The 12,739-nt window shown below is 48.6% G+C and overlaps 1 protein-coding gene across 8 annotated transcripts in view; it reads left to right on the forward strand.

Annotated features, from left to right (window-relative positions):
• Positions 1 to 12,739, forward strand: part of CACNA1B (calcium voltage-gated channel subunit alpha1 B) — a 324,524-nt gene that overhangs the window by 289,391 nt on the left and 22,394 nt on the right. For all 8 annotated transcript variants that reach the window (XR_009115431.1, XR_009115432.1, XM_058038142.1 and 5 more), the window contains 2 exons: positions 1,606 to 1,702; positions 9,305 to 9,413. Coding sequence is in view for 6 of the 8 variants with exons in the window: in XM_058038142.1 (XP_057894125.1) it covers positions 1,606 to 1,702; positions 9,305 to 9,413 (206 nt within the window). In the remaining 2 variants the exon portion in view is untranslated. The remainder of the gene's footprint in view (positions 1 to 1,605; positions 1,703 to 9,304; positions 9,414 to 12,739) is intronic.

Here is a 12,739-nt window from a genome sequence, read left to right on the forward strand (position 1 = left end):
CTGTGCTTGGGAGCCCAGGTGGGGGATTTGGGACAGATCTTGCTGAGAAATCAGCATGGGATGGGCAGCAGTGGGGACCAAGTTGCAGGCAGGGAATTTATTGGAAAACAGAGGATGAAGGAGAAGGCTGGAAGCCACCAGCCAGAGCTTCCTCTTATTCTCCACTCCAGCCCAGGTGTTTCCCACACCTGAGTGAGGATTAAGAGCTCTGAAGCTCTGCAGAGGAAGAGGAGACCCCAAGCCCAGGAGCAGGAAGGAGCCAGGGGAGGACATTGGCTCCAGCTCCATTTGTGTCTCTCAGCAGCCTCCAAATCAGCTCTGGGCTGGGAGAGCTGGGTGGGATTTTATCTGCACAGTTACCAGGGACAGGAATAGATGTTTTGGGCTGGGTGAGTTCTCTCCTCCTCCATCAAAGCTTTACATAGGAACTGAGATGTGTGTCAGGGCACTGGGCTGCTGGGAAGGTTCCTGCTCAGAAAGGGGGGTTTAAATGGGTGCTTAGGTTTTCTTTGTTGGTATAGAGATGAGGACATTATCCTGCTTTTCCAGGGGTGAAACTCTAATTAATAACATCCCTGGGTCTCCTCAGATGCCAGGCAACAGAGATTTGCACATTGTATAAGCGGTTGGGACAACAAAAGGAGATTGGCACAGTTCTGCTCCCAGTTCCAACAGGAACAAAAAGGTGAAGCAGGAATTTCTTGCTGTTTTGCACCCCTTGTTTTTCAGGCCAGGATTTTTCCATCGAGTGCTGAAGGGAGATGCCCTCAGCAATGGGCTGCTCTGAGTGACTTTTCCCAAACCTCTGCAATTCGCAGTTGAGGTTGGCTTGGTGAAAAACAAGGAAAGTGCCAAAAGTAAGGGAGGAGCATGTTCTCCTCCCACCTCCTGCTAGGGCTGGGCTCTGCTTTTACTGGAACAGGAATTTGCAGAATCCCAGCCTGGAGTGGGAGCAGTCCCTGTGCATCCCTCAGCAATTCCCCCACGTTTGACTCCTCCCTTGTCCCATCACCCAAACCCAAAGTGCTGCTTCCTGGCAGGAAAGCTGGGCTGTGTTCCCCCAGCCCTGTCCCATAACTCTGCCCCCAGCTCTCCCTGGCATGGTGACCTGGCTGCTTTGGGGGGGTGATGGGGGAGCCTTCATCCCCAGCCCACCAACAGCCAGCCAAACCCAGCCCTGCCACCCCTTCTACCCCAGGGGACATCAGGCATTCCCCAGGGGCATCAAGGATTCCCCAGGGGCATCAAGGATTCCTCAGGGGCATCAAGCATTCCCCAGGGGCATCAGTTATCCCCCAAGGGGCATCAATCATTCCCAGGGCCACCCCTGCAGGAGGAGGAGACGTTGGGCGCCGAAACAGCAACGGAAGCGGAGCCTCCTTTCTCCTGCCCCACCTCTTGAGTTTGGTTTTGTTTCCCGGAGAAATCTGATTAACCAGATCTCTGTTTTCTTGTCTGCTTTCCCTTCTCTCTCTCTCTCTCTCTCCCCCTTTTCATTTGCTCCATTGTGTTGCCTTTTCCCCCACCCCTTCCCCGTTTTTCCCCGCCTCAATCCGATGGGATTTCTGTGTCCTGGTGCTTTTGCCTCCATCCCTGTGGTGCCAGCGGGCGCATCAGTTACACAGACATGTATGAGATGCTGAGACACATGTCCCCACCTCTAGGCCTTGGGAAGAAATGCCCAGCTCGTGTTGCCTATAAGGTAGAAAACCTCCCCAGGAACTCCTGCCCAACCACCAGCTTTCTGTGCCGTGGCTCAAGTGGGGTTTCTGTGGCATTGGTGTTGTTCTTCTGGACTTTTCTGGTGCTTTCTCTGCTTTCCAAGGAAGATTTTGGATCTTCTGATTTTTTTTTCTTTTTCATTCTTATATATTTATATATATAATTTTTGGGGGGTAACTTTTTTTCTGGTCATTGAAACTGGCACATCAGTTTGTCTTTCTAAGTATGTCTCTGCTCTTTCTGTCAGTGTTTCTCTCTCTTTTCTCTCATTCTCCTCCCATTTAGGTTAATTTGGGGAGGGACAGTGCTAATGAGCAAATTACCCCCCATTAGATCCCCATTTTTCTTCCTAGGGCTCTTTGTCTCACTAATCCTCCAGTAGAATGTTGTTTTTGTCTCCTCTTAATTAGACTGGAGTAATTAGAGTAGGCAGTACTGTAGGAGTGAGCAAGCAATTAAACAGAGAGGACACCAGAAGGGCTCCTTAAACACTCTCGTGGAAGAAATTACTTTAACAGAAAACATTTAGGACAGGGAGATGGAGAAATCACTCCAGCTTATTGCTGATTTGGCAAAACTTTTTAATTGAGCCACCAGAATGAATTCTATCCCAAAGGCTGCTGCCTGGCTGGAAATTCAGATGGAAATGGAGCAGTAAAGGCCAGGCTGGCCTCCCAACAACTCTCAGGGTGCTTGGAGACTTCCATTTCCAGGGGGATTCCTTGAAGTTTCACCACTGAACCTCCTAGTTTAGAGGGAGAGGTTGTTCAGAGCTATTTTTCACTGGTGTGATTGAGGATCCACCAAACCCAACAGGAGTTTTTGGCTGCTGGTGTCACTCCAGCCACCCCCAAACCCCAAAACTCAACCCAAAGGATCCACACCCCAACAGCCCCTCCTGTACTGAGGGATTTTTCACTGAGACCAAATAAACCCAAGATTTTTGTGAAGAGGCTCAAGCCAGACCCAAAGCTGGGGCTGATTTATTCAGGCAGGAAGAAATTCAGATAAATCTTCCTACAAGATCCTTCCTCAGCCTTCCAGGATTTAAAATTAAATGAAACATAACTTTAAATCTCTTCAGTGAGGTGGCTTTGCTGTATTTGATTTGTTTCTGGCCACCATAACTGAGCTTGAGGAACCCAACTAGATACAAATTCCAGGCCTCAGCTATTTTAGGCACGAATTATCCACAGAAATCCAAGGATTTGCCTCCTGTGAGTTTCCACTGATTTAGGAGAGCTGTGTCCTGCTGGAAGAAGGTGTTTGCAGGTGGGCAACCAGATCTGCTCTGGGGCTGTAACACAAGGATAAAATGCTTTTTCCTAAATCTTATAGAATTCAAAAAAGAAGAAAACAAAAGGGGATAAAGAGATCATGTGTTAAAACTGGAGAGAACTCACCCTTTTAAATAAGATTTTGGGCTGGTTTTCATAGCAGACTTTGTGCCCAGAGGCATTTCTTCAGCCCGAGAATTTCCTGATATCTCCTTTAATTTGTCTGTCCCTACAGAACAAACCCACAGAACCAGGGTACATAGGAATAGCTTCTTTTTATAACCCAGACTCCTGATTTTTTAAAGACATCATTAATTTCAGAAGAAACCTCTGGATTGTGTCTGTGTGTTTCAAGTACAGGCAGAGATGGGTTCAAACAGCTCCAGTCTGGGTGAACTTTGGATTTCTCTGAGTTTGGAGATGATCACATTCATTTCCCCCTTATCAAAGAGCCCTGAACTACAAAATACCGATTTAAGGCAAGATCAGGATTTCCCCCATGGATTAAAGCTGCATTTGTGGCTGATCTCTCACCCAGTTATTGCTGATAAATTAACCCCTCATGAGCCAGGACTGGTTTCTGCTCCTTCCCTCCTCCTCTTTTCCATGAGCACATTCACGGGTTGGTGCTGGGCACCTTCCCCCATGGCTGTGGTGGGATGTGGCACCTCCTGCCCTGCTCCTGCCAGGTGTCCCCCGTGGTGTCACTCATGTGACATCTGCTCCCAAGTGATGAGAGACTCGGGAGGGCACTGAAATCCCCCTGAGAGACTCGGGAGGGCACTGAAATCCCCCTGGGCACTGAAATCCCCCTGGGCACTGCCCCCTCCCTCAGCCTGCAGAGGGGTATCACCCCCTGCTCCTGCTCAGTCAGTGCCAACAGCAGCCAGGGCTTTGTCTCTGCCCTGTTTTCTCCCTGTCCCTCTGCTTTTTAAACCCCTGACTGTTCTGTCCAGCAAAAGCTCTTTTGCCTCACATATACCCCCTTTTTCTTTCCATGTCTACTTTCCCCAGTCCTTGTCAGAGGTTTTGTGTGTTCTCCCCACGTCTTTGTTGCCTTCTCAGCACGTCCACACTGGTTTTTGTTTGGATTTTCCCCTCTTTGCAGCCTCCTTGGCTGCTGTCCTTCCTTTCTGCTGTTTTCTGGTTCCCCTTTCTCAACTGTTCTCCTTGGTCAGCCTGACCAGCCTCTGCAGTTCCGTGTGGCTTTGCTGCTTGCCCGAGGTGCACCAGGGAGCTCTATCCTGCACGGGGCTGGGGGACGAGGCTGGAAAAACCCAAATTCCTGTGCTCGCTGCTGGGCCACCCACAGTGAGGAGGGCATGGAGGGGCTGGAAGGGTCTGGAGCCCCAGGAGAGGCTGAGGGAGCTGGGCAGGGGCTCAGCCTGGAGCAAAGGAGGCTCAGGGGGCCCTTGTGGCTCTGCACAGCTCCTGACAGGAGGGCACAGCCAGGGGTTGGGCTGTGCTCCAGGGAACAGGGACAGGAGCAGAGGGAACGGCCTCAGGGTTTGTTAGAAGAGGTTTAGATTGGACATCAGGAGGAATTTTGTCACACAAAGAGTTTTCAAGCCCTGGAAGAGGCTGCCCAGGGTAGTCGTGGAATCACCACTGCTGGAGAGATTTAAAACCAGACAGATGTGGATGTGGCACTTGGGGATATGGGTCAGTGGTGGCTGGATCAGTGTTTGGACTCTATGGTCTTGGAGGTCTTTTCCATCCTAAATGATTCTGTGATGCCATGAATTTTAGTCTTTTCTATCCCATCAGATGAAAAGGGTGAAGAAAACCTCTTTGCCTTCACTGCTGTCTTAAGATTTGCTCACCCATGGCAGAGGGTGGAACTGTTCGAGCTTTGAGGTCCCTTCCAACCCAAACCATCCCGGGATTCTGTGATTCCTGGGATGATCTGAGAGGGATAAAAGCTGTGGACAGCCTCTCCAAAGCCAGCAGAATTAAACCAGATAGAATCATTCCAACTAGGTCGGGGTGAATTATTCATAGCAAATAATTTATTCACCAAACTCGACCTCATTTCCCACTGTCCCGAATTTATTCCTGTCTGGGGATCATTCCCAGAGCAGTTCCTGTCCCAGAGGTTTATGGGGTGCTCTTAATAATTCAAATCTGTCGGAGTGCCAGTAGTTTTCCAGGCACTGTGTGCTTCTTTTTGGAAATGTGCCAGGGAACAGGATTTAGGGTGTAGTAATTTTTTCTGGGTCACGCTGGAATCCAGCAAGACACCTTTGATCCCGGGATGAATTTCCCCCCTATTCCTCCAACCTTTTCCCTGCCTTTTGGGCCATTGCCCAAGCAGCTCCTGAGCAAAACTGAAGTGAATTTATTCCTGTCACAGAGATTTGGTTCCTCGTTAGCGCTGCCTTTGTTAATTCCCAATTAAACAGCGCCGGGGCCGCCTCCTGACCGCGCCCGGACCCCGCGCCCCGAGCGCAGCCTCCCGACCCCGCCTCTAATCAGCCGCTCGTTATCAGCACCGCGTTAATTACGAGACTCCGGAGACATCGGCGGGGCTGCCGCCTCTGGGGCTCTCTCCTGCAGGAGCTTTAACGAGCTCCAAATCCGACTATAATGAACCGCGGGGGCTGCGGGAGGGATCCCAGAGCGGAGCGGGGACTCCACCTGCTGCCGGCTGCGCCTCCTCCCCCGGGGCTGGGGATTCCTGTCCTGGCAGCTCAGGGCTCCTGGGAACCATTCCCACCTTTTTTTTTTTCTTTTTTTTTTTACCCCTTCTTTTTTAAAATTATATTCCCCATCATTAATTCACCCGAGCGCCCCTGGATCAGCCCAGGAATCAGAAAATCCCGGGATGGTTTGGGTTGGAAGGGACCTCAAAGCTCTTCCACATCCACCCTCTGCCATGGGCAAGGACAGTGAGCAAATCCTAAAACAGCAGAGTGATGTCAAAGAGGTTTTTTCCCCCTTTTCGTCTGATGGCATAGAAAAGACTAAGATTGATAGAATTACAGAATCATTTAGGATGGAGAAGACCTCCAAGGTCACCGAGCCCAAACACTGATCCAGCCCCTGGGTGATTCCCAAGTGATGCACGTTCTTCATCAGTGCAGGGAAAGAGCAGCAGGCTCCTAAAATTTCCTTCTGGGCTCCAGAAAGATGGGAAATTGTCCAAATTAGAGTTGGGGGTTTTTTTCTGTTTGTTTTGGTTCAGTTATTTTTGTTAGTGGCTTTTTTTTTTTTTTTTTTTTTTGTTTGTTTGGTGTTGTTTTTCCCTTTTCCCCCTTCCTTTTCCTTTTTTCCTCCCCTTTCCCTCCCTTTTCCTTTTTTTCTTTCCCTCCCTTTTCCTTTTCCCCCTTTCCCTTTTCCTTTTTCCCCCTTCCCTTTCCCCCCCTTTTCCGTTTTCCCCCCTTTTAGTTTTTTTTTTCATCCTGTTTCAAACCATGAGCTACAGCTCTGACACAGCCTTGAAGCACAACTTCAAGCAGAAGAAACAGAAAAAAAATGGGGTGAAAGTTAATTTTTTTAAAAATTGAGTACACTCTAAACAACTTTTTCAATTTTTTTTAAGCTATGTTCTTAGCCGATTCCTGGCTCCCCTGGGTGCCCACGGGGATTTGGGACATTGATTTGGGCTGTGGGGTGACAATGTCTCACTCAACCCTCCCTCACCACCCCGGCCATGATGGCAAAGCTGTTTTGGATCCAAGATGAATCAGTTCTTTTTTTCCAGCTGCTCCACCCTCAGCAGGAGCTCTCAGACATGCCAGATATTCATTTAAAGAACAGATTTTCTCAAGCCAGGGGCTTCCAAGACAGGAATTTTCCCTGTTTTTGAGAGGATCTTTTGTGGCTTTAGCTGAGGCCTGTTGGCTTTGGCTGCTGCAGGTTCTGAGACATTTCTCTCTTAACTTATGGCCTTTTTTTTTGGCCAAAAAATGGGCAGCTGGAAGGTGCAACCTGCAGCTCCTCTTGGCAGGGCAAGAACTCCTCGAGTGCTGTCCAGAGGGAGGTGAATCCCAGTTTGGCACCTGAGGGGACACAGGGACTCATCCCATCCCAGCTTCCCTCTCCTGAGCACCTCAACCCCCCCTTTCTGCTCCCTGCTGTGTTCTCACGTTGGGGATTCCAGTGGCCTGGAGGTGTCTGAGTTACCATTTTGACCAGTTTGGATACTGGGATGGAGAAAATGGCAGTGCAGAGGGAAATGCAGGGAGCAGGGCAAGGAGGTGGGGTAGGGAGAGCTTCTTCCAGGCACCGGTTTGCAGCAAAATTTGGGTTTGCAGCAAAATTTGGGTTTGCAGCAAAAGGTGGGTGGCCTGTTTTGTGCATCTGTATCCCTTGGGAATTCACCTGGGGACACCTGAGATGTGCCCAAGTGGTTTTTGGGGGTGGTTTCTGTGAGGATAGAGCTCTCCTGTGGGGAATTGCTCCTCATTTGCCTGTTCTTCACTTGCATGCATCTTCTTTCTGCATCCCTTCCCTCACTCCCACCCCAGTGGGATTCTGGGACTCTCTGATTGCTAACTGTGGGCTCTCATTGATGGGTTTTTGTAACTTTTTGTGTGCTGAGGGCAGAATTGGAATTAAATCCCGTTTCATTTGACATGAGTGAACACAAACAACCCCGTGGTGTTGCTAGCACTTGTCACTGTCACTGCCTGAGAGGCTGAACTTTGATTTCCCTGTCTCTGAGGCTGGGCAGACACAGAATAACCTCTGGGCATGCTGTGAGGGAGAGCAAAAGGGTCTGTCCCAGACTTCAGGTGACAGGGACATTGTTACAGTGGTCTTTGGTCCCTGCAGGATGCAGTGAGAGCTGAAAATGTGTAAAAGGGTGAACAAGGAGATTTCAGCTCCTCTGAGCAGATTTTACACTGGACCAGCACTTTGTGCTCTCTGTCTGCTCATGCCAACACCAACAAGTGTCCCCCTGGGGGGAAATTGTCTCCAGAAGGTGCCAGGGTTGGGATCTGCCCTCCCTGAGGGCATGGGAGTGTCCAGGGCCAGGCTGGACAGAGCTGGGAGCAACCTGGGCTAGGGAAAGGTCCCTGCCCATGGCAGGGGGTGGGATGAGATGATCTTTAAGGTCTTTTCCAACTCAGACCACTCTGGGATTCTAGGGCAGCTCAGTCCATACATCTGGGAAGGTGGAAGTTGGAACCTGGAAGATCATCTAAGCAGGGAGGTTATCCCAGAGATGGAAAACCTGGCCAAGTCTTCATGCCCCAGCCAGGGCTTGGTTTGGGGAAACAAAGGAGCAGCAATTGGGGCTCCCATCGAGCCCTGAGGCTCCAGCAGCTCCCTGCTCTCACCTGCACCATTCTCTCCTTCCCCAGCAGGAGAATTCCCATCAGCTGAGGAGTTTCCATCCTGCAGATTTTGCCCAGGGCAGCAAAGAGGCTGCAGCAAAATCTGTGTCTCTACAGACAATGCCAGGCTTGTGCCCACTGCTGCAGTGCCACAGGGGAGTGCAGCTGGCACCTCCACCAGCCCTTGGGGGCTGTTGTTAGACACAGAGGAGGTTCCTGGGCAGACAGAGGGGTGTAAATATCAGCCCAAGCAGCTTTCACATGGAGATGAAATTCTCTCCCCAGCAAAGGGGCCAGACCAAGCTGCCACTGGTTTTTGAGGCTGTGCTCAGGCAGATCAACACCCAGGGACTTCCTTGGACTTTTTTATCTAATTACACAATAGTACTTAAACCTGTGAAGGAGGCCCAGCCTCTGCCCTAAAACCTCCATCTTGCTTTACATGTATTACTACATCCTAAAACTTTAATAAGTTTTCCACCCTGTGATAGTACACACTTATCAAAGTCCATTATTATCTAATTATAATATAAAATTATTCAGTAATTATTCATAATTCAATATGAATTCATAATTATTCAAACTCCCCACCCACAATCCCAGTTCCATCATTCCATTTTGGAAGCTTCTCCACAGCCTCAGGTCAATGCAGTGTTCTCTTGGGGGTCAGTGTCAGCACAGAAATCTGAAATTCTCAGTAACCAGGGTTCCAACATCTGGATGGTGCAGACACCACTGGAGGCAGTCAGGAAATGGGATGAGAGCCTCCCCACCTGGCTTCTTTTTGGGGGAGCTCTGTAGGATTGCAGTGCAGTGCTGGCAAATCACCCATTAAACCCCTGAGGTTCTGCCCCAAACCCACTCCTGGACAGGAGCTGCCATCCACGTGCAGAATTTCAGCTCAGCACACAAAAAGTTCCTTCCTGTTTGTATTTTGGGTATTTTGGGGGTTCAGAGAGGGGCAGGTGAGGGTGGGGGGGAGGACTCCTGGCCTTCCTCACAGCCAGCCCTGTCTGTCCCCAGCGCCTGGTGAGGATGAACATGCCCATCTCCCCTGAGGATTTAACTGTGCACTTCACCTCCACGCTGATGGCCCTGATCCGCACGGCCCTGGAGATCAAACTGGCCTCAGGTGAGAGGGACAGGGTGGCTGGGTCACCTGGAGATCAGACTGGGTCACCTGGAGATCAAACTGGCCTCAGGTGACAGGTATGGGTGGCTGGGTCACCTGGAGATCAAACTGGCCTCAGGTGAGAGGAACAGGGTGGCTGGGGCACCTGGAGATCAAACCAGGAGAAAACTGGGGTTTTCTGAGAGTACATTGACTCACAGCCCAGCTCCTGACCACAAGATGGGCTTGGTTGGTCACAGCAAGGTGCCAGGAACACCAAGGACACAGATTTATCCCTGGCTGGGCCTTTCACTGAAGAGTTTGACTTAATCCTTGCGGGTCCTATCCAGCTCAGAGTATTCAGTGACATCTGTGGGCTTGGTGTCCTCCCAAAACCATGGGAATTCTGCCATAGAAGAATTTAGAATATAGGTGGGATTCCTATCTTCCCATGCCAACACCTGAGGACATGGGTGTAGTAAATCAAGGCAACCCTGACGTCTGGGGAGAAAATGAGGAGGACTCCATTGATATCAGAAGGCTAATTAATTACTTTATTATACTATATTATTTTATATTACACTGCATCCAAACTGAATCTGCACAAGTACTCAACTGCACAGAATTTTGTGACTGTCCTGACACACACACACACACCTGGATTCAACTGGTCAGTGAATCAAAACACTCACACCAGAATCTAATCAAGTAAATTCCTTCAGGTAAACAATCTTCCTCAATGCATTCCACTTGTTCCAAAACACAGGAGCAGTAAATGAGATAAGAATTGGTTTTTTTTCTTTCTCTGAGGTTCAGAGGATGTGAATCCCAGAAAATATCCTTGGGAAGCTGTAGAAAGAATATCCTTTTCTCTTCACAGAGAAAAGCCTTGTTTTTCTCTGTGAAGAGAAATGTGGCCATGAAGGGGAGCTTGGGGAGAGGCCAGAGGGGTCCTGAGCATCCCTTTGCCTTTGGGGTGCAGTGAAATGTGGCAATCTTTGCCCATCCCAGCTGAAGGGAAGCCCAGGACGTGTCCTCCTTTCTCTGAATCAGAAATGAGTTTCCACACCAGCTCTGAACCGTTCCAGCCCTTCCATGCTGGCAGGGAATGCAAATGCCCTGCAGCACATTCCACCTTGAGATAAAATGGAATTGTTGAGGTGGTTAATCAGGCGTTTACTCAGCTCCCAATTAAACCTTGCAGTGTAACAAATGCACCGGCCTTTTCTCTGGGTCGTTACCCCATCTCATCAGCCTGCCTGGGGTCACACTGGAGCCATGCCTGGCCTAAGCAGTCTTACACCTAATTTAAAAGTTACCAGGAGGGAACCAGGCTCCAGGGAGCAGGGGCAAGGCAGGGTTAGGCTGCTGTGCTTTACTAAGCAGTTTTAGGCCAGTGCAAGTATCTGAGTTAATCTCCTCCCTCCTGTGATGCTTTGGGGAGGCATTGCTGGAAGAGGACAAAATTTTGAGGTGCCTGGGGCTCCCCAAAGGAGTGGGATCAAGACAAGGATCAGACATTCATTTCTACAGATGCTTTTAGGATTTCCTGTGACTTTGAGAGCCAGCACCTTATTTCAGGAATAACTCCTAGCTAAGGATGCTGAGAGTTTGTTTAATTTTCAGTTTCTAGTTACCTGTCAGCCTTTTTCGACTGGAAAAGCTCCCCCCACCCATTTGAAAACTGGAAGGGAGCCAGAGAGGAGAACTCAGCTGATACCCTGGATTATTTCTGTGGTTTAGCTCTGCTCTGGGGTGTGAGGTTCTGACCTGTTTTGTTGTTATGAGCTCCCTTTGAATAGGTTTCATGTGCTACATTTAATTGAGTCTTTAGCGGGCTTAACAGGCCCTTAATAAACCTCCCTAATGAGTTCCCTTGTGGGAGTTCAAACCACGGTGTAACAGAGTACCCAGAGCCTCCTCCCTCACTCTGCTCTTACAAAAATAATCTCTGTCATTCAGATGAACTCTTTAATTACCTGCTGTGAGGGGAATTCAGGTGGGAGCTGGCCTGGGGCTCACCCAGCCTTTAATCACTTTCCATGTGTGCATTTAGGCTGGCTTTGGCCCATGGAGCAGAGCTGTGGGTTTGGCTCTGCTTTACCTTAGGGTAGGACTCTGAATTTGTGTCATTTCAGGGGTTTTGGGAAGAGCTGGTGGGTTTGAGGAGGGTTTGTAATCCATCAGGACACTGCTCAGTGGAGGGTGAACCTGGCCATGGCAGAGGGTTGGGTTAGAGGATCTTTAGGGTCTTTTCCAACCCAAACCCAATGGTTATGGGATTTTGTGATTTGTAGCCATGATATTTTCTGAAAAATCCTTTCTTTAGGATTTTTTCTCCTGAGAAGCTGGGAGAAACAAATTGTAAACAATGATTATCTGCTGCTGTGGAATGCAACAGGTGCATCTGGGATTGGTCTCATGTGGTTGTCTCTAATTAATGGCCAATCACAGTCAGCTGGCTCAGACTCTCTGTCCAAGCCACAAGCCTTTGTTATCATTCTTTTCTATTCTGTTCTTAGCCAGCCTCCTGATGAAATCCTTTCTTCTGTTCTTTTTAGTATAGCTTTAATATAATATATATCATAAAATAATAAATCAGCCTTCTGAAACATGGAGTCAGATCCTCATCTCTTCCCTCATCCTCAGACCCCTGTGAACACTGTCACTGTTATTCATGTCTGAGTCCTTTCCATCCCACCTGGGAGGTGCTGCTGCCCTCACAGGCACTCCCCAATGGAAGAGGCACTTGGAGTTTAAGTGTGGAATAAGTTTGAGCTCAAATTTAAGTCCCAGGTCACTGCTCAATGTGAAAAACACCAATCACTTGTTTTTAAAATTTTAAAAGTTTAATAGTAATAAAATGGTTATAAAAAATAGTAATACAATTAGATTAATAATAATTTGGACAATTTGGATTAGGACAATATGAGACAATAGAAACAGAGTTACAGACGTCCGGGTACCTTTTTCTGGGCAGCACGAGCCCGAAAAAGGACACAGCTAATGAAGGATTAACCCTTAAAAGCAACAGCATGTTGCATATTCATACACCTCATACATGATGCATGAATTCCTTTCAAACACAGGATTCTGTCTGGTCAGAGACAACTTCTTCCTCTGAATCCTAACAGCGCCTTTGAGGCAGGAAGAAGTTCATTTCTTCTGATAAAAGAGGAATAAATTCTTTTTCTCTGAAAGATTCAGGTGTCCTGTGGCTGCTATCTCACTGCAAGTCCTTTCTTTAAAAAAAGTATCCTACATAGCATCGTTTCTATTTTAACATTTTTTAATAACCCAAAACTATATTTAACACACTACTTCAGAGAATTAACACAGCATTACTT

Source organism: Melospiza georgiana, chromosome 20 (assembly GCF_028018845.1).
Source record: "Melospiza georgiana isolate bMelGeo1 chromosome 20, bMelGeo1.pri, whole genome shotgun sequence".
NCBI classification, from domain to species: domain Eukaryota; kingdom Metazoa; phylum Chordata; class Aves; order Passeriformes; family Passerellidae; genus Melospiza; species Melospiza georgiana.